The sequence below is a fragment of the Thalassophryne amazonica genome, chromosome 13 (assembly GCF_902500255.1).
Source record: "Thalassophryne amazonica chromosome 13, fThaAma1.1, whole genome shotgun sequence".
NCBI lineage: Eukaryota > Metazoa > Chordata > Actinopteri > Batrachoidiformes > Batrachoididae > Thalassophryne > Thalassophryne amazonica.
Window position 1 is genome coordinate 62,523,278 of NC_047115.1, and position 21,524 is coordinate 62,544,801.

The 21,524-nt window shown below is 39.3% G+C and overlaps 1 protein-coding gene across 1 annotated transcript in view; it reads left to right on the plus strand.

Annotated features, from left to right (window-relative positions):
• The first annotated feature begins 3,277 nt into the window (after positions 1-3,277).
• Positions 3,278-21,524, plus strand: part of LOC117523086 (neutral amino acid transporter A-like) — a 49,687-nt gene continuing 31,440 nt past the window's right edge. The window contains exon 1 of the mRNA XM_034184502.1: positions 3,278-3,970. Coding sequence (XP_034040393.1) covers positions 3,456-3,970 — 515 coding nt within the window. The 5' untranslated portion in view covers positions 3,278-3,455. The remainder of the gene's footprint in view (positions 3,971-21,524) is intronic.

Below are 21,524 nucleotides of genomic sequence, written 5' to 3' on the forward strand. Positions count from 1 at the left end.
ACCTGAACCTCTTAACAGTTTCTTTTGGGGTGTTATTTTTGTAGGTTTAGTCCTCCGAAAGTCAGTTATGATCGCCTTTACTTTCTCCACATTTAAGGACTAATTGTTGTTATGACACCATATGGACAGGTTACTTACTTCATCCCTATATGCTGTCTCATTATCATTTGCTATGAGCCCTAGCACTGTTGTATAATCCACAAATTTTACACTTCTGTTTGTAGGATACACAGTTATATGTATGCAGATTATACAGCAAGGGGCCACGACAACAACCTTGTGGAGCACCAGTATTGAGAACTGTGATAGATACTGGTGCTTCACAAGGTTTATTTAAAGCTTTAACATGCTTGGCCCAAAGGTAAACTATGAGATGCTAGGAAATGCATGAACATTGATTTATTCATTTTTTTTTTTTTTTTTTTTAGTCAGTAGCATCTTACATGATACTTCCCAGTGCCAGTGCAATTCAATTCATTTACATAGTGCCAAATCACAATAAAGCTGCCTCAACGTACTTCACATGGGTAAGGTCTGAACTTATCAACCCCGTGAGCAAGCACACGGAGACAGTGGTAAGGAATAACTCTCTCTGGCATTTGTTTTTTGAGGAAGAAACCTCAAGCAGACCAGACTCAGTGGGGTGACCCACTGCTTAGGCCATTCTACCAATTAACAGAGACAATAAAAATAAAAACAAACACACAAAAATGAATACGGTACAGACAGCACTGTCAGATTAGTGTTAATGACAATGAAAGGCAATAATTATATAGACCCAACAAAGTCCAAGTCCTCAGATTTTGTCCAATGACGATATCCTGTGTCACCCCAGTTCTCATAGTCTGCATGGTGCCAGGTAGCACTCATTTGTTTGTTCAGCATGTGGCCTCAAAACAGAGAGCGAAAAAGAGCAGAATCAATCGGGCAGAACTAACAGCATCTAAGGCATCAGTTTATTGGAGTTTTTTGGTTTGTTTTTTAATTTACGTAAAATTCACAGAAAGCTATCAAAATATAGAGCCTTATGATCGAGATCTCCATAATGTGGCACATGCCCCACCAAACCATATTAACAGCGATTGAAAGACGGGTTAATCAAAAACGTAGTCGAAAAATTTACCAACAGTATTCCAGGAAACGTATCCCTCCAAGAACTCCAAAGGACAGTCCTCCATGTCCTAATATAAAGTAAATTAATGAATGAATATTTCTTTTATTTTAAACACATAAAAAAGAAAATACAATTTTACGGGAAAATTAACCAAACAGACATAAAAAATAATAATGGAAAAGTTAATTTAAATATTACAACCCCTGGCAAAAATTATGGAATCACCGGCCTCGGAGGATGTTCATTCAGTTGTTTAATTTTGTAGAAAAAAAGCAGATCACAGACATGACACAAAACTAAAGTCATTTCAAATGGCAACTTTCTGGCTTTAAGAAACACTATAAGAAATCAAGAAAAAAAGATTGTGACAGTAACGGTTACTTTTTTAGACCAAGCAGAGGAAAAAAATATGGAATCACTCAATTCTGAGGAATAAATTATGGAATCACCCTGTAAATTTCATCCCCCAAACTAAAACCTGCATCAAATCAGATCTGCTCGTTGACATTGACCCTATGCCATGACATTGACCCTATGTGTCTTTTTGCAAGGAACGTTTTCACAGTTTTTGCTCTATGGCAAGATGCATTATCATCTTGAAAATGATTTCATCATCCCCAAACATCCTTTCAATTGTCCAAAATATCATCGTAAACTTGTGCATTTATTGATGATGTAATGACAGCCATCTCCCCAGTGTCTTTACCTGACATGCAGCCCCATATCATCAATGACTGTGGAAATTTACATGTTCTCTTCAGGCAGTCATCTTTATAAATCTCATTGGAACAGCACCAAACAAAAGTTCCAGCATCATCACTTTGCCCAATGCAGATTCGAGATTCATCACTAAATATGACTTTCATCCAGTCATCCACAGTCCACAATTGCTTTTCCTTAGCCCATTGTAACCTTGTTTTTCTGTTTAGGTGTTAATGATGCCTTTCGTTTAGCTTTTCTGTATATAAATCCCATTTCCTTTAGGCGGTTTCTTACAGTTCAGTCATAGACGTTGACTCCAGTTTCCTCCCATTCGTTCCTCATTTGTTTTGTTGTGCATTTTTGGATTTTGAGACATATTGCTTTAAGTTTTCTGTCTTGACGCTTTGATGTCTTCCTTGGTCTACCAGTATGTTTGCCTTTAACAACCTTCCCATGTTTTTTGTATTTGGTCCTGAGTTTAGACACAGCTGACTGTGAACAACCAACATCTTTTGCAACATTGCATGATGATTTACTCTCTTTTAAGAGTTTGATAATCCTCTCCTTAGTTTCAACTGACATCTCTCGTGTTGGAGCCATGATTCATGTCAGTCCACTTGGTGCAACAGCTCTCCAAGGTGTGATCTCTCCTTTTTAGATGCAGACTAATGAGCAGATCTGATATGATGCAGGTGTTAGTTTTGGGAATGAAAATTTACAGGGTGATTCCATCATTTTTTCCTCAGAATTGAGTGATTCCATATTTTTTTCCTCTGCTTGGTCTAAAAAAGTAACCGTTACTGACTGCCACAATCTTTTTTCTTGATTTCTTATAGTGTTTCTTAAAGCCAGAAAGTTGCCATTTGAAATGACTTTAGTTTTGTGTCATGTCTGTGATCTGCTTTTTTTCCACAAAATTAAACAACTGAATGAACATCCTCTGAGGCCGGTGATTCCATAATTTTTGCCAGGGTTTGTACAAACTGCATGTTTGAAAAGGAGCAGGAAGAAGTTCTGACTTATCTGTTCTCTTTTTTAACTAGTCATCATGAATCCTATACAATTCAATACCCAACTAATATAATATAATACGCATATAGATATATAACAACACTTGAGCTCAGGATTATGGACTGAGTCTGGGCTGTAAAGAAAAACTGAATAACAATAATAATTAATAACAATAATTAAACAACCCTTCTAACTTGTTTCCATTATTTTCTATCAGCATGTTTGATAACAAAGGTAGATTCTTTCTTGTTTGAACACAATTATTGTTTGTCATGTAAAATTCTATTTCAGTCATATGTAATATTTCATATTTTGCAGCAGAATGTGTGAGGACTCAGTAATCCTGTAAAACATCCACAAAATAACCATAAAGACCCCCCTCTTTGGACCCCACCCCCACTATCTGAGACCCCAGCAATCTTCCTCACTGTTGCATCACTTTCCCCTTGAAATAAAGTGCAGCCTTTGTGCGCATGTCCCGCTGGGTTTCTGCGCGTCTCTTCCTCTCCATTGGCTATCCCGCCGCCGTGCGCGCTGAGCCTACAGTTTTCACAACGCACAGTACGCGCGTTCAGCCCACGCTGTACGGACACCGACACACGCACACACTCACACACGCCGCTACAGGATGGAGAAAAAGAGCGAGATGAACGGGCACACCATGCTCGACTTTGCCTTTAACGAGCGGACGCTGGAGAAGAGCGCGCAGAAGAGCGTCGGGATGAAGCTGGTGGAGTTTTTGCGCAGGAACCTGCTGGTCATCCTGACGGTGTCCGGGGTTTTGGTGGGCGTCGGGCTCGGGATGGCGGTCCGCACCATGGGTCTGACCAGAGCGCAGATGACTTATTTCGCCTTCCCCGGAGAGATGCTCCTCAGGATGCTGAAGATGATCATCTTGCCTTTGGTCGTCTGCAGCCTCGTGTCCGGTGCCGCCAGCTTGGACACGCGCTCCCTGGGCAAACTGGGAGGCATCGCGGTGTCTTACTTTCTGGTCACCACGCTGATCGCTTCGGGGATCGGGGTCTCCCTGGCCTTCATCATCAAACCCGGCGTAGGCGCAGGAGCCCTGAACACCAACAGCCTGGGGCTGGAGAGCGTGAACAGCAACAAGGAGACCGCCGACTCCTTCTTAGACCTGGCCAGGTACTGTGACACAGCTCACATTCACACAGTGCCTGAAGGGACATGTAGAGCAAGCAGCGTGCCTCTCCGACGCACGATCCACGGCGTGACGCAAACGCACACTCTTTGGCTGGCCATGTGCACTGAACATGTCACTTCAGAATCTCTTTTGCTCTTCGTAATTTTTCTCTTAACTACGAAATATCTCCCCTACCAGTGCCAGATTGTTCTACAGGTGAAGTTACGGGGTAAAGCTTCATTTACTGACACTGGTGATGAGTTCTTGCGTCACAGGAAGGGGCGCTGTTTCAACAAAACATGAAAATGAATGAGACAAATAACTAAAATATGAATCAAAATGATCCTAGAGGTGCAGCTAAGTCAAATTTTCTTCTTGGCATGAGGCTTGCCTTTCCACCAAATTTCATTTAAATTCCTTTTAGGATATTCTGTTGGCAAAGAAACAGGGATTAAAAAAAAAAAATCTGCATTTTAAAGTTTTATGTATAAGGAATCCAGTTTGTGATCATTTGCTGGCTTACATTTATTTATTTATTTATTTTTCTTTCTTGCCTTTCCATTTTTCCATTTCCATTGCCAGATCTACTTTTAACATTGACAGTGTATCAAGATTAACCAGGCCACAGCATAGCCACAATATAGTGTGCACCAATAATAATAACACAAATTTCTGACACAAAGATATAAAGTTTTAACAGTAATAATACATTATATTGAAATAAATGTGCAAGGTGCAAAGAATAAGCACAAGTAGGCCTACTGGCCCATAACAACATAACAACAAACAACCCAAATTATACAATGCCTAATTCAAGTTGGAAAAGTTGTACCCTACCTTAGTGAGACTTCTGGCACTGAGAGGAGGAAGCTAAATCTCTCATAGTCCGGTCAGTGGGAGCTGAGTGCCAGCCGTAAGCAGGCCGCAAGGTGGTCATCAATCATGGAGGATCTGAATTTTGACTTGATGATTTTCATATGTGAAAAGGCAGACTCATACTAATATGTTGATTCAAAAAGTGCAGTCAAATTCTGTGCAGTTTGTCTGAGGTTGGGGTGCATCTCTTCTGCATTAAATTCAAGAATTGCACATTCATGCCAGGTGTTGCTCTAGATTTGAGCTCAGTGTAATCTTTCAGTGTGAAGATCTCATCCTCAATAGCACAGCTATCCAGGATGAAGAGCGAAGCCACTTTGGACGTCATACAATCCACATGTATATTTACTCCAAATGGAAAATGGAGAAAACTGACAACAGGCTCAATAGACGCAAAGTCAGTGAATCACCTGTTAAATTCTGACAAGATACTCTGCACTTGATCATCATAAGGTGTACTGTTAAGTTCCCCACAGTTGTTGCCCTCGTTTAAAGTTCTGTGTGAAAATGTCCACAGGTCACACTCTTGCAACCTCCTTGACAGCAGGTTTAACTTGTTTTTAAACGTGTTTACAGAGTTGATGTTGATGATGTGTTTGTCTTTACCCAGCAGCTCGAGGTTTAAGTTATTGAGCTTACCAGTCAGATCAGTAAGAAAGGCTGAATGCAACAGCCACTGACTGTCTTGTAGCTGTACATATTCAGCATGGTTTGAACGTTTCAGAAATTCTTTATTTTCAGGCAACAATTAAGAAAACTGTTGCAGAAATTTACCTCTGTTGACCCATTTAACATCTGTGTGCAGTAACAGAGCTGTGTCTGCACGTATCCTCCACCTGCCTATGGAATAAACACCTCTGCAGATTCCTGGCCTGAACAGAACATGTAATCTTGTTAGTCACATCAACACGTCTTCCATACTTACGGACAGTTGTGCTGTTAGTCGACTTTTCAATTCCTGAACTTCTCAGGCATGCAGAGGTGATTAAGCTGGGAAATTTGCAACGTAGTGCTTGTGGCTCATTTTGAAATGCCGCTCCAAATTCCCTTTCTTCAGTAAAGCCACATTTGCATTGTTTTTAAGATGGATGAATTTGCCATTTGAATAAATTAAAAAATAATCCTCCTCCCACTCTAAATGAAAATGATATGTTTTCGATTTTTTTTTTTTTTTTAGTCTCTGTTATGTCTTCTTCTACAGTGTATAACGGCAGTCGGTATCCTTATTGGTGCATTTCTGCCACCTTCTGCATCAGTCTGTTATAGCAGCACTAAATCCTCTCGATGAGTCCAGTGACAGATTTATTTTTTTCATGCGATCGACTGGAACTCAGCCCGTGATCGACTGGTTGGGCACGCCAGGCTTAGGGTCCCACTGCACTATAAAGTGTAGAATATTACTGAACCCCATCTACACTTTAACATAAGCCAATGACGTCAAGGAATGTCCTGCTGACACTTGCACAGAACTGCACTCGACATGCCGAAATCTTTAAAAATTATACAAAGCTGCAAGATATAAGTAAGTATGCATGACACTTGTCTATTAGGAGTGTTACAAAAAAAAAACATATAAGTACATAAATAAAACCCCCTCTCTGTATACCTATTACGGACTGCTCCGGCCCATACATACTTGCAGTTAGACAGAGGGAAAGCTGACAGCTGTTGAAACAAACAAGTGTATTTTAAGCACGGGGGGGTCAAACCCTGGAAGCACTGAACTGGACACCGCTGTTGTTAGCATGACTCATTTATCATGGTAGCAGCCAGACAGTCAGCTTTTACAAACACTGTTGAGTTCCACTTTATATTTGTACTGAGGAACACTTGCAGATTCTACAAGCACAGCCAGGAAAGCATATTAGGTATATGAATGGTTAATCCGGTATTTATGGTATATTGCACTGACTTTGGATTTTTAGAAGTAAATGTAAATATAGCTGCACTAATACATTAAAAAAGGAGTCTGTTCAGTTCATTTTTGACATTTGTCTATAGTGTGTGCATGTATGAATTGAGTAACAGATTTTTTTTAAAACCAAACGTACATGCTATTTCTTTCCTTTTCTACACTAAAAAAGTGAATCTTAGACCAACTTTAAAAAATTACTCTAATTTATTACACCTAAATTTATTAGTTTATGTCAAAATACATTTATAATGCAAGGTTGCAACAATATTCTAAACAAACTTTGAGGAAAAAAATAGTGTACAAAAAGTATTTAATTCAAGTATCACCTTTTTCAGAGTATAAATTCCAGAGGTTTACAAACAAGACCAAATTTGCTGTCTATGTACCTGTTAGGAGTAATACAACCCCTGGCAAAAATTATGGAATCACCGGCCTCGGAGGATGTTCATTCAGTTGTTTAATTTTGTAGAAAAAAAGCAGATCACAGACATGACACAAAACTAAAGCCATTTCAAATGGCAACTTTCTGGTTTTAAGAAACACTATAAGAAATCAAGAAAAAAGATTGTGGCAGTCAGTAACGGTTACTTTTTTAGACCAAGCAGAGGAAAAAAATATGGAATCACTCAATTCTGAGGAAAAAATGATGGAATCACCCTGTAAATTTTCATCCCCAAAACTAACACCTGCATCATATCAGATCTGCTCGTTAGTCTGCATCTAAAAAGGAGTGATCACACCTTGGAGAGCTGTTGCACCAAGTGGACTGACATGAATCATGGCTCCAACACGAGAGATGTCAATTGAAACAAAGGAGAGGATTATCAAACTCTTAAAAGAGGGTAAATCATCACGCAATGTTGCAAAAGATGTTGGTTGTTCACAGTCAGCTGTGTCTAAACTCTGGACCAAATACAAACAACATGGGAAGGTTGTTAAAGGCAAACATACTGGTAGACCAAGGAAGACATCAAAGCATCAAGACGGAAAACTTAAAGCAATATGTCTCAAAAATCGAAAAATGCACAACAAAACAAATGAGGAACGAATGGGAGGAAACTGGAGTCAACGTCTGTGACCGAACTGTAACAGAACAGAAACCGCCTAAAGGAAATGGGATTTATATACAGAAAAGCTAAACGAAAGCCATCATTAACACCTAAACAGAAAAAAACAAGGTTACAATGGGCTAAGGAAAAGCAATCGTGGACTGTGGATGACTGGATGAAAGTCATATTCAGTGATGAATCTCGAATCTGCATTGGGCAAGGTGATGATGCTGGAACTTTTGTTTGGTGCCTTTCCAATGAGATTTATAAAGATGACTGCCTGAAGAGAACATGTAAATTTCCACAGTCATTTATGATATGGGGCTGCATGTCAGGTAAAGGCACTGGGGAGATGGCTGTCATTACATCATCAATAAATGCACAAGTTTACGTTGATATTTTGGACAATTGAAAGGATGTTTGGGGATGATGAAATCATTTTTCAAGATGATAATGCATCTTGCCATAGAGCAAAAACTGTGAAAACATTCCTTGCAAAAAGACACATAGGGTCAATGTCATGGCTTAGGGTCAATGTCAACGAGCAGATCTGATTTGATGCAGGTGTTAGTTTGGGGGATGAAAATTTACAGGATGATTCCATAATTTATTCCTCAGAATTGAGTGATTCCATATTTTTTTCCTCTGCTTGGTCTAAAAAAGTAACCATTACTGTCACAATCTTTTTTTCTTGATTTCTTATAGTGTTTCTTAAAGCCAGAAAGTTGCCATTTGAAATGACTTTAGTTTTGTGTCATGTCTGTGATCTGCTTTTTTTCTACAAAATTAAACAACTGAATGAACATCATCCGAGGCCAGTGATTCCATAATTTTTGCCAGGGGTTGTAAATGGCAACCAGTTTCATATAATTTTGCCCTACCAAAGTAAAAAATGTTATAAAAACAGATCAACAGTCTTATAGCCAGAATTTTTAGAGGATTGGGTGTTTTTACATGAACAGTGGACCTTGTTAGTTCTTACTCTCTTCAAAGTAATTTCCCTAATTTGATTCTTGTATAGAGACAACCTTTCAGTAAAGTTTACTAGCCATCCATTTTCTATACCCGCTTACTTAGTTTTTTAGTGACTAATATGACCGAGTGGGGTCAGTTGTGACCCCATTGAGTTTATACTGGAATACATCTACATAAATTATTGTTTTAGGGTTCTTCATATTTAGTACACTCCCTAATATACAGTAGTGTTCAGAATAATAGTAGTGCTATGTGACTACAAAGATTAATCCAGGTTTTGAGTATATTTCTTATTGTTACATGGGAAACAAGGTACCAGTAGATTCAGTAGATTCTCACAAATCCAACAAGACCGAGCATTCATGATATGCACACTCTTAAGGCTATGAAATTGGGCTATTAGTAAAAAAAAGTAGAAAAGGGGGTGTTCACAGTAATAGTAGCATCTGCTGTTGACGCTACAAACTCAAAACTATTATGTTCAAACTGCTTTTTTAGCAATCCTGTGAATCACTAAACTAGTATTTAGTTGTATAACCACAGTTTTTCATGATTTCTTCACATCTGCGAGGCATTTACTCTCATCAGTCCACAAAATATTCCTCTATTTCTCTTTAGGCCAGTTGATGTGTTCTTTGGCAAATTGTAACCTCTTCTGAACGTCGTTTATTTAACAGAGGGACTTTGCGGGGGATTCTTGCAAATAAATTAGCTTCACACAGGTGTCTTCTAAGTGTCACAGCACTTACAGGTAACTCCAGACTGTCTTTGATCATCCTGGAGCTGATCAATGGGTGAGTCTTTGCCATTCTGGTTATTCTTCTATCCATTTTGATGGTTGTTTTCCATTTTCTTCCATGCGTCTCTGTTTTTTTTGTCCATTTTAAAGCATTGGAGATCATTGTAGATGAACAGCCTATAATTTTTTGCACCTGCGTATAAGTTTTCCCCTCTCCAATCAACTTTTTAATCAAACTACGCTGTTCTTCTGAACAATGTCTTGACCGTTCCATTTTCCTCAGGCTTTCAAAGAGAAAAGCATGTTCAACAGGTGCTGGCTTCATCCTTAAATAGGGGACACCTGATTCACACCTGTTTGTTACACAAAATTGACGAACTCAGTGACTGAATGCCACACTACTATTATTGTGAACACCCCCTTTTCTACTTTTATTTTTTTTTTACTAATAGCCCAATTTCATAGCCTTAAGAGTGTGCATATCATGAATGCTTGGTCTTGTTGGATTTGTGAGAATCTACTGGTACCATGTTTCCCATGTAACAATAAGAAATATACTCAAAACCTGGATTAATCTTTTTAGTCACATAGCACTACTATTATTCTGAACACTGCTGTAGGTGTTCATCATCCAGTGTTGTAAGATATGGAATTTTATATTTATTTTACCAAAAAATAGGCAAAAAACACACACTGAGTACCTTGTCTGTTACATAATTTAAAATGCATGTTACCTTTATTTCTTTGCATCAAAAATGAAAACAATACATCATAAAAAGTAACACCCATGTCACACCTTGACGATTTAGCCAGCATATGTTGACTGTATTAAAAATGCTTTCAAACGTGTTATGGGTAAGCTTTGTATAAGTTAAGTGTACACTGAAGCACGCTGATATACGTTGTAATACGGTGAGTACATCAAAAAAGTTTGGGCATGTGCAATATTTTTGACATAAGCCAGCATATGTCTGATACGTCACGTGTACGTGGGCCATAAATTGTAAGTAAGTTATGTGATTGTTGACACATGTTTCTTGTAAGTTACTCATACGTCATTGATGCTGTCAGTTGATTGTTTGAAAGCTGTACTCCTCATGCGAACAGTTCAGACTGTTTCAAATATTAAAACCATTCACACACGGCACAAATATAAAGTTTTAATCTTACCTGTTCATTTCAGTCAGATTCATCATCACAGCCTGATGAAAACTTATCCACATAATGCGTCCTGATTTTGGAAAACGACATATGAAAATACTTTAGTTCCTTGTTGTGGCTGAAGAAACGTAGTATTTTTAAAGAAGTCCCTCTGTTTTGTCTGCTCCTGGTGTTTCTCAGCCTGAACCAGAGGACGCCAGCACTTTCTGCTGCAACAAGGCAGTTAACTTACTGACCCACATGCAATGCTTTGTGAGTCTATGTAATGAATGATCTGTCTGTTGTTGTTGTTGTGCGCGTGGACCCTACGTTGAAGTTTTTCCAGTCACTATAGTTTCACTAAGTGTGGCCATACAGTAGATTCCATCTGCAGCATCTTTTGTCTGGATGATTGCTCGATGTTGCATTGTTATTATCCTATACCTATTTGTACTTTTGGGATAAAATCCTGATTTTTGACTAAATAAATAAATAAATAAATAAAATAAATAGTGTGGCTATAACTAATATTTTGTGGAATACAATTTTCATATTTACTGAAAGTATATTATTCACTTATAGCCCTGTGATGGGGACAAACTTCTACTGATGTTTAAGTTTTTTAAACTCTGTTATAATAGGGACTGAACAAGCTATAGACGGCAGGTGAGACCATACTGTGCTCGTGGTTATAGTTTTGATATGGCCTCAAATAAACCATTGGAATTGACAGGGATGATACATAGTAAATTTGTTACATGATATGAGATTAGATATGACACAGTAAATATGGATTAGTGATTTTGGGGGGAAAATATATTTTGAGAAGGTTGATTTCACACTTTGAGCATATCATTCTGTGGAAGACAATTTAGAATCCAGTTGTATCAGTAACCATCCATGATTCAATTTCTCCCAGATGTGTTACCAAGGGTTCAAGTGATTACTAGAAAATATTATTTTCATAATTTCTGTGTTTTTGAGAACTTCGATTGCAAGTACTATGTCACTTTATGCCTGGGGTTGTAAATGACTCCACTCTAGTCACTTGAGGGTTAAGTGACTTTGAATGTGGCATGGTTGTTGGTGCCAGATGGGCTGGTCTGAGCATTTCAGAAACTGCTGATCTACTGGGATTTTCACTCACATTTATCTCTAGAGATAGAATGGTCTGAAAAAGAAGACATCCAGTGAGCGACAGTTCTGTGGATGAAAAGACCTTGATGAGGTTAGAGGTGAATGGGCAGAGTAGTTGAAAGGTCAACAGTGTGATGCTATCATGTCAGTATGGACCAGCATCTCCAAGGAATGTTTCCAACACCTTCTTGAATCTATGCCATGAAGAATTAAGGAAGGCAAAAGAGTGTCCAACTCAGTACTAGCGAGGTGTACCTAATAAAATAGCTGGTGGGTGTACTACTTGCATGGTTTCTGATTATGTTGCTGCTGTCACAAACACTAAGGTGCCCAAATCAAAACCTTGTATCATTAATAAGAGGACTTTTAAACATTTTTATGAACAAGCATATCACCATAATTTGTCCAATTTTGATGGGAAAAATTCAGACTTATTCCTGATGTAGGAATAGCTTGGATATTCTTTCAGGATGGATTTATGCATTTATGGATTTAGTAAACATGCATGACCCAATAAGGAGATTCAGGGTAAAGGGGCGAGATAATCCCTGGTTCTCCCCAGAGCTGGCAGATTAATAACCTAAATAGTCCACATAAATTCTGAAAAGTTAATAAGTCTCTGCCTGTGTGTAAAAGTTAAAGGTCTCAGGTTTCTACCTACCTATGTTTTAAAGGATTCTTTTCCTGTCTATGATAGGATGGAAATATTGAATTGTTTTTAACAAACATTTTATATATTCTGGCTCTTTGACTCTGTGGGATCTGTCTCTGTGAAATCTTGCACAGAGACAGATCCCACAGAGCCTCTTGCATATCTTTTTAACCTTGCAGTGGAAAAGAATGAAATTCCCCATAGAAGTAGAGCGATGGGATGCCAACTCCTCATCCCGGGGGCTGAGGTTGTATCGCGTTTGGGTTCTAAACTTCTGGTCTTTTGCTCTGCAGCCAGCGCTTCGTTCACAGGTATTATAAACTCCAATATTCTGCTGTGAGTCGCCGATACAAACATCACAAAATAAGGTTAAAGGGTTTGATCAATTAATCTGAATAATTTACTAAGCCTTACATTTTGGAGCTTCCCCGACTATCGCTCACAAAGTCACGCTGCTCTCAAAATTAAAATGCTTCTTTGGTGTCAAACTTTTATTGCTGCGAAGGTTTGGAAACAACCAGTTATGTTGAAAGATCAAGATACAACCCACATATCCCACACATCGGGAATTATTTGGCTAAAATATATCTTATATCAAATATAGATCTTGCAGTCGATTAGCAACAAGGCAAGTTTTAAAAGACAGTTAAAGTTAAGTTTATTCAGTCAGCTAAGGCAAGAGGATCACGCCACCTTTTTATTTATTTTTATTTTTTAATTTGATTTCTGGTCCAAAAGACTTGTTTATTTTCTAGTCCATTTTTTCTTGTACAAAAATGTGGTTTTAAATTTGTTGTCTACACTTCTACAGGGATACAGTTGCAATTTATTTTAATTTATTGAGATCTTTTTGTTCTATGTTCAATTTATACTCATTTTATTTTAATGATATCCCAGTGTTAATTGTGTATATGTATTTATAAACTATACACTTATTGCCACTTAAATTAATTGATGAGATTATAATGTCTTTGCAATCTTTACATGTTTAATCAAGCTCCTCAGTGTTGTCAAGTTTTAGCCTCACATGGACCACAATGGAAATAAGTGTTTGTTTTATTCTGTCATCCGTGTATCATTGATACAGTGGGGTAAAAAAGTATTTAGTCAGTCCCTGATTTTTCAAGTTCTCCTACTTAGGCTGGGCTTACGCTGTGCGAGTTTTGGCCCTTTTTCAGCCTATTTTTTCACTCGTGCGAGAATTTTTTGGATCGCGCTGAGTTTCAGTTTAATCGTGCGTCCTGCATCGTGCAGTCTACATGGAGTAACGAGCTGCGTTTAACATCTTACGACCACCTCGTGATCGGGAATCGTATGGTCAGATGAAAATCAAACCTGTTTGATATTTTGGTCGGCCGTCGTGACTCGTGAGGGTTCCACGCTGTAAAGCAGCGCTACAAGCGTCTATGCGCTGATTACCTCGCGCACTGTCCATGAGCAAACACCAGAGAAAGCAAACAGTGATCTCATGTAAAGTCTTGTTTTTTTTTATTGCGTTCCCTCGCAATAACCTAATATCATATTAAAGTTTATGCCTATCGGCGCGCACAGTGAGTGGAATCAGGTGGAGGGAGACTGAATGTATATGCACGCACGTGCACACACAGCAGACAACAACAGGATTTACGACAGATGAGGGAATAAGTTGCTACACCTTGCACAGCTGTAAGACTCCGTTGCTGTCTCCTGTGTGTGTGCGCGCATATGCGTTCAGTCTCTCCCCACCTGATTTCACTCACTGTGTGCGCTGATATTCATGAAATAAATTTTTTTTAAAAAGAAAAAAGTTTCTGTTACGTTTTGCTTCTGGAAACACAAGTCTGATGTGTGTTTTTTAAACGTACAATGTGAGCAGCCAGATTGCATCAGAACATCGGGCCGTACAGTGTGAGACCATGAATCGTGCGCTCTGAACTTTTAAACCCTGCGGTTTTGTCGCAGAGTTTGAGCTGGAGCCAAGTACAACGATTGAAAATATTGTACAGTGTATGCCCAGCCTTAGAAAGATGAGAGAGGTCTGTAATTTTCAACATAGGTACACATCAACTGTGAGAGAAACAAATGAGAAAAAAAAAATCCAGGAAATCACATTGTAGGATTTTTAAAGAATTTATTTGTAAATTATGGTGGAAAGTAAGTATTTGGTCACCCACAAACAAGTAAGATTTCTGACTCTCACAGACCTGTAACTTCTTTAAGAAGCTCTTCTGTCCTCCACATGTTACCTGTATTAATGGGATCGGTTGGAACTTGTTATCTGTATAAAAGACACCTATCCATAGCCTCAAACAGTCAGACTCCAAACTCAACCATTGCCAAGACCAAAGTTGAAGGACACCAGGAAGAAAACTGTAGAACTGTACCAGTCTGGGAAGAGTGAATCTACAATAGTCAAGCAGGTTGGTGTGAATAAAACAACTGTGGGAGCAATTGTAAGAAAATGGAAGACATACAAGACCATTGATAATCTCCCTCGATCTGGGGCTCCACGCAAGATGTCATCCCGTGGGGTCAAAATGATCATGAGAACGGTGAACAAAAATCCCAGAACTACACGGAGGGACCTGATGAATGACCTGCAGAGAACTGGGACGAAAGTAACAAAGGCTACACAGTATGCAGAGAGGGACTCAAATCCTGCAGTGCCAGGCGTGTCCCCCTGCTTAAGCTAGTGCCAGGCGTGTCCCCCTGCTTAAGCCAGTACATGTCCAGGCCCGTCTGAAGTTTGCCAGAGAGCATATGGATAATCCAGAAGAGGATTGGGAGAATATCATGTGGTCAGATGAAACCAAAATAGAACATTTTGGTAAAAACTCAACTCGTTGTGTTTGGGGGAAGACGAATGCTGAGTTGTATTCCAAGAACACCATACCTACTGTGAAGCATGGGGGTGGAAACATCATGCTTTGGGGCTGTTTTTCTGCAAAGGGTACAGGATGACTGATCTGTGTTAAGGGAAGAATGAACGTGGCCATGTATCATGAGATTTTAAGCCAAAACCTCCTTCCTTCAGTGAGAGCATTGAAGATGCAATGTGGCTGGGTCTTCCAGCATGACAATGATCCCAAACACACTGCTCGGGCAACGAAGGAGTGGCGCTGTAAAAAGCATTTCAAGATCCTGGAGTGGCCAAGCCAGTCTCCAGACCTCAACCCCATAGAAAATTTGTGGAGGGAGTTGAAAGTCCATGTTGCCTAGCGACAGCCCCAAAACATCACTGCTCTAGAGGAGATCTGCATGGAGGAATGGGCCAAAATATCAGCCACAGTGTGTGCAAACCTGGTGAAGACTTACAGGAAACGTTTGACCTCTGTTATTGCTAACAAAGATTATGTTACAAAGTACTGAGTTGAATTTATTGACCAAATACTTATTTTCCACCATAATTTACAAATAAATTCTTTAAAAATCCTACAATGTGATTTCCTGGATTTTTTTTCTCATTTTGTCTCTCACAGTTGAAGTGTACCTGTGTTGAAAATTACAGACCTCTCTCATCTTTCTAAGTAGGAGAACTTGCACAATCAGGGACTGACTAAATACTTTTTTACCCCACTGTATATTCACCTTTCTGTGTTTATACTGATTTTACAAAATTAACAATTCTATAAATACTAATAATTTTTGTTTTACTCTAAATACTATTTTGTGTGAGGGAACAAGGCTGTCCACATTTCCACATTTCCAGACTGAGAACTGCTCGACTCAGCATCCAAGAGTCAGCTGGTGGTCTCCTGTCAGCCTCCGTCTGGTAGAATGCAGCCTGTGAGGCCTCGTGGTTGATGTCAGATATCTTGGACCTCTTCATGGTGCAAGAACTAACAATGTGCACAGTTCCGTGTCAGGTCCTTCATGATGCCTTTCATATTATCTTTGATTTGTGTGGACTGAAATAAATGATGCATATTTCATCGTATTGACTGTGTGATGCCTCAGTGATATCGAAATAATTTATGACTGAAAATAAAATGTGAATTGTTCTTAACAATGAGTTTTGTTGTTCAGCAAAAGAACATGGTTCTTCTGGAACAATATCAGGATCATCAAGACTGATACCAGCCAGTATTTCTTTGAATTCCTGGGAAAAAAAATAGAAATTGGTGCACTGAGGCCGGCAACCTTCTGTTATCGCACACATCTCTGCATGTTGCTGTTGGACTGACTAAAATCCCCCCAAATACACACACACACACACACACACACACACATATATACATTTTCAGGCCGTAATTTTTTTTTCCAAAATAGAGTTTATTTATGTTTGAGAGGTTGCTCTCACATTTTTGAGGCGCAAATATGCAGCTATGACTCATGAAAATATTTTATATTTAGTGGTAACTTTGTGGAACAGCCTCCTTCATCATGTGGTAAATGCTAAGTGTTATTACTTCAAAGGAATACTGTCATTATTTTATGGTGTTTGATTTTTATTGATAATTTTATTATGGTGTTTGACTTTTCTGTTCTATTTATGAGTTTTATATGGTTATATTTATGGGTTTTACTATGATGCTTTTTTAAATGACAAATGATGTGTGCTTTTATTGTATTTTTATACACATTTTATGAATAATTAATGATGATTGACTGTGATTTTCCGCCACAGTTGCTGACAGTTTGCATGCTCTTATCAATAATATTAGCAAGTTTTGTCCTGAATATGATTTAAAATCAACAAGAACTTCATTCAAGTTACACTTTGAACATACTTTGAGGGTATAACTTGCTGAAGCCATGGCAGAAAATGCAAGAAAACACAAAAAGTGTCCTTTACAAGCTCATCTGGTGTTATTGCTGGCAGATGACTGGAAGTGAATTACCCCAACTCTCATGGCCGAGTGACTGAAATCTCAGGTCGCAAGCTCACAAACAGAACTCAGTGAAATGAGATCTTGAGTTGGCATTCCAGTCTCTCTACTTCTGTGAATTCCCTTAGTATGGAAATCAGCTTTTGTTCTCCCTTTATTGAAAGGTGCGTCCCAGCGGTTTTAACAAATTATAGACCAATATGTAATCTATCAGTGCCGGCCAAAATTCTTGAAGCTCTTGTGAGTGAACAAGTAAAGGAGTTTTTGCATTCAAATGTCATCTTATTGAGATATCAATCAGGTTTCAGGAAAAAAAAACCAGTAGCATCACAACTGCAATTTAAGGTGGTAAATGACATTATTGTTGCATTAGACAAGAAACAACACTGTGTATCACTATTTACTGATTTATCAAAAGTGTTTGGCTGTTTTAAAACTTAGACTCCTTCAGTCGGGACTCTCGGAGCAAGTAGTCGCCTGGTTCTCAAATTACCCCAGTGACAAGACTCAGTGCATTTAATATGATGGTCTGTGTTCTGAATTTGTTACTGTCCAAAAAGGGGTGCTGCAGGATTCTGTATTGGGTCCCCTTTTATTTATTATGTATATCAACAATTTGTGCTCTAATGTGGCAGATGCTAATTTTAATTTTTTATGCTGATGACACAGTTATTTATTGCTGTGGTTCAGCTCTTGTCCAGGCCATTGAATCACTGCAGAAAGCCTTTGATGCTGTCCAGCAATCATTATTTCAGCTGAAAGTAGTTCTCAATTCAGATAAGACTAAGCTTATGATGTTTTCCAATTCCAAGTGGCCACAAATGATTACCTCAGTGACCACTCTGGAGGGAAATGAAATGGAGGTGTTCACATGTACATAAATACCTGGGTGTCTTGACTGATGACTTCTTCACTTTCAAACTGCATGTGGAGAACCTGAGGCTTAAATTAGAGGTTTTTTTTTTTTTTTTTTTTTTTTTTTTTTTTGAAACAAGCTGTGTTTTCCTTTTGGTCCTTACTGTTTCCACTCACAAGATTTGTTTAGCTTTCTGTTCCATGTGCCCTGTTCTATGTACAGTAAGAGCAGTGGAAATTGTCTGTGTTAATTTTACTGCATTCTTTGAATTCCAGATTGAGAACACTTGAGGCCAACTCCATAACATAAACTTGTTTTTATAATAAGCTTGTAATTTAAATTTTATCATCTTTTTGTGTGTGTGTGTGTGTAAATGTGCATATGTTGGCCAGGACTCCCTTGGAAAAGAGGTTCTTAATCTCAGTGGGATTTTTTTTTTCTGGTTAAATTAAACAAATTGTATCGTTCTCTTACAAACCATTTGGTTTGTCTATAGACATGAAGCTAAAGTAGTGGATACAGTGGTGCAGGATTGACCTTAATATGTGTAAACATGAGTGGTTCCCACACAAATGTTTCACCCACGCGTCCGACATTGATCCCACTGACTAATCCTGACCTTTGTTAAAAATCAAACCCAGGGGTTAACCAGGCTTTTGATTCACAGCCAGTTTCAGGTCATGAGCTTACAAGTTACAGTAGTCTTTACGGTGTTTTTCATTTAATTAAAAAAAGTGTGGGTGTGTGGGGGGGTTGTTTCTACCTGCTGAGTTGTCTCTTACAGACTGTTTCTATTCCTACTACAGCTACTTAAATTCCTGATCACTGTTTGTGTTTGTGTGAGTGGGTATGTCTCTTTACTTTGTCTTGTGAGTTACTGAGTAATCACATCACATATATGGCTACGCCGCTATGTTCGCTCTTTTTGGCTGATTCCCGGTCTGATATTTTCCTATATCAGACTGTTTCCATGACAATGGGTCCGGAGTGTGTATCACATTTGTTACAAGTCGGACATGAACGTACATCATAAATATCTAAACAGCATCGGAAAAAAACACACAGATTGAAAGCTTACCAGCTATAACCTGACCGTCTTTTAAGCAAGTTCTTATGGAGGGAAAGAAAGCGAACAGGTCTGACTACAAGCCCAACACCGTCAGTAGCTTTCATATGCGGGGATACCGTAAATTTGCATGTTTATATAATAAACAAACTATTAACCTCGGTTGCTCAGTCTGTACGGGAAAATCAGACCTACGAGGTCTGTTAGAAAAGTATCCGACCTTTTTATTTTTTTCAAAAACAATATGGATTTGAATCACGTGTGATTGCATCAGCCAAGCTTGAACCTTCGTGCGCATGCGTGGGTTTTTTCACGCCTGTCGGTTGCGTCATTCGCCTGTGAGCAGGCTTTGTGTGAGCACTGGTCCACCCCTCTCATCAGATTTTTATTGTGAATAAATGTCTGAACAATTTGAAGCTTTGCTGCATCAATTTTTTTCCAGAAACTGTGAGAGACCTCCAGGTGGACAACGTGAAGGCTTTGTTGATCCGGGACGTTGTCTGACTTTCACAAAAAGGCAGAAGGCGTGGACATCAGCACTTTTTCGGCACATTCCACTGTTACAGGAGTTTTTTTCATGGAAGGAAAAGCGGAGGGACGCGCCACGCATGCGTGGGTTTTTTCACGCCTTTCGGTTGCGTCATTCGCCTGTGAGCAGGCTTTGTGTGAGCAGTGGTCCACCCTCTCGTTTTTTTATTGCGAATAAATGTCTGAACAATTTGGAGCTTTGCTGCATCAATTTTTTTCCAGAAACTGTGAGAGACCTCCAGGTGGACACCGTTCGGAAAATTAATATGGCTTTCAGGGACGATTTTGTGGGGATTACACAGATTAAGGAGTGTTACTGCTGCTTTAAGGCCGGCCCACAGTGTCTGAGAGTGTGCCGTGCTCTGAGCGCCGATCGACAGGCTCACACCCCGCTAAAACAACCAGATCATTTCCAACGTGAAGGCTTTGTTGATCCACGATGTCGTCTGACTTTCAGAAAAAGGCAGGAGACGTGGACATCAGCACTTTTTCGGCACATTCCACTGTTACAAGAGTTTTTTTCATGGAAAGAAAAGGGGAGGGACGCGCCACGGAGCCGTTCATTACACCGCACAAAACCACCTCCATGTTGGTCTCTCAGGACGGCTTTCAGGTGGATTTCAGACGGCTGTCGGTTGCTTTTCAGTCGTGTGATTATCCGAGAAATTGAGCATGAGCTGGACATGCCCCAACATGTCCTGTGAGGCTTCATCACGGTGTTGCTTTGCACCATGTGGCTCCACCGCGACGCGTGGAACTCCGCTCCTCTTTCCATGACAAAAACTCCTGTAACAGTGGAATGTGCTGTTCATTTCTAAACTGGATGCTGTCTTGATCTGGTATGTCGTCTGACTAGCACAGGAATTGTGAAAAGACGTGGACATCAGCACTTTTTCGGCACATTGAGACAGACGTGCAGAGGAGTTCCAAGATCTGACTGCTCACATTGTACGTTTAAAAAACACACATCGGAGTCGTGTTTCCAGAAGCAAAACGTAACAGAACGGCTCCGTGGCGCGTCCCTCCGCTTTTCCTTCCATGAAAAAAAACTCCTGTAACAGTGGAATGTGCCGAAAAAGTGCTGATGTCCACGCCTTCTGCCTTTTTGTGAAAGTCAGACAACGTCCCGGATCAACAAAGCCTTCACGTTGTCCACCTGGAGGTCTCTCACAGTTTCTGGAAAAAAATTGATGCAGCAAAGCTTCAAATTGTTCAGACATTTATTCGCAATAAAAATATGATGAGAGGGGTGGACCAGTGCTCACACAAAGCCTGCTCACAGGCGAATGACGCAACCGACAGGCGTGAAAAAACCCACGCATGCGCACGAAGGTTCAAGCTTGGCTGATGCAATCACACGTGATTCAAATCCATATGGTTTTTGAAAAAAATAAAAAGGTCGGATACTTTTTTAACAGACCTCGTATGTGTTTTTCACATGGACTGAGCATACAGTCAACTCAGCACCTCAGTCTGATATTTTCCCGTACAGACCTCACGCTCGGTTAATAATCCTTTAATATCTCACTTTCCATTTTCCACTTGGTCAGTTTGTTACCAGTTTTCATGCAGCAATTGGTTTTAATCAGTTTAGTTAAGCCTGGTGAAGTTTTTCTATTACGTTGTGTTCATTTTTTCCCCTCAGAGTGATTCAGTGAGGCTCAGATGCTAGAGTGGTTCATTTGTGGTAAGAATACAAACGGAATCAACAGACCAAACATCCTAAATAAAAGTGAATTCTATATGTTATATAGTTTGATTGGCAAAGAACAGATATAAGAGCAACCATTTTGAACAGAATCCACAAAAATTTAT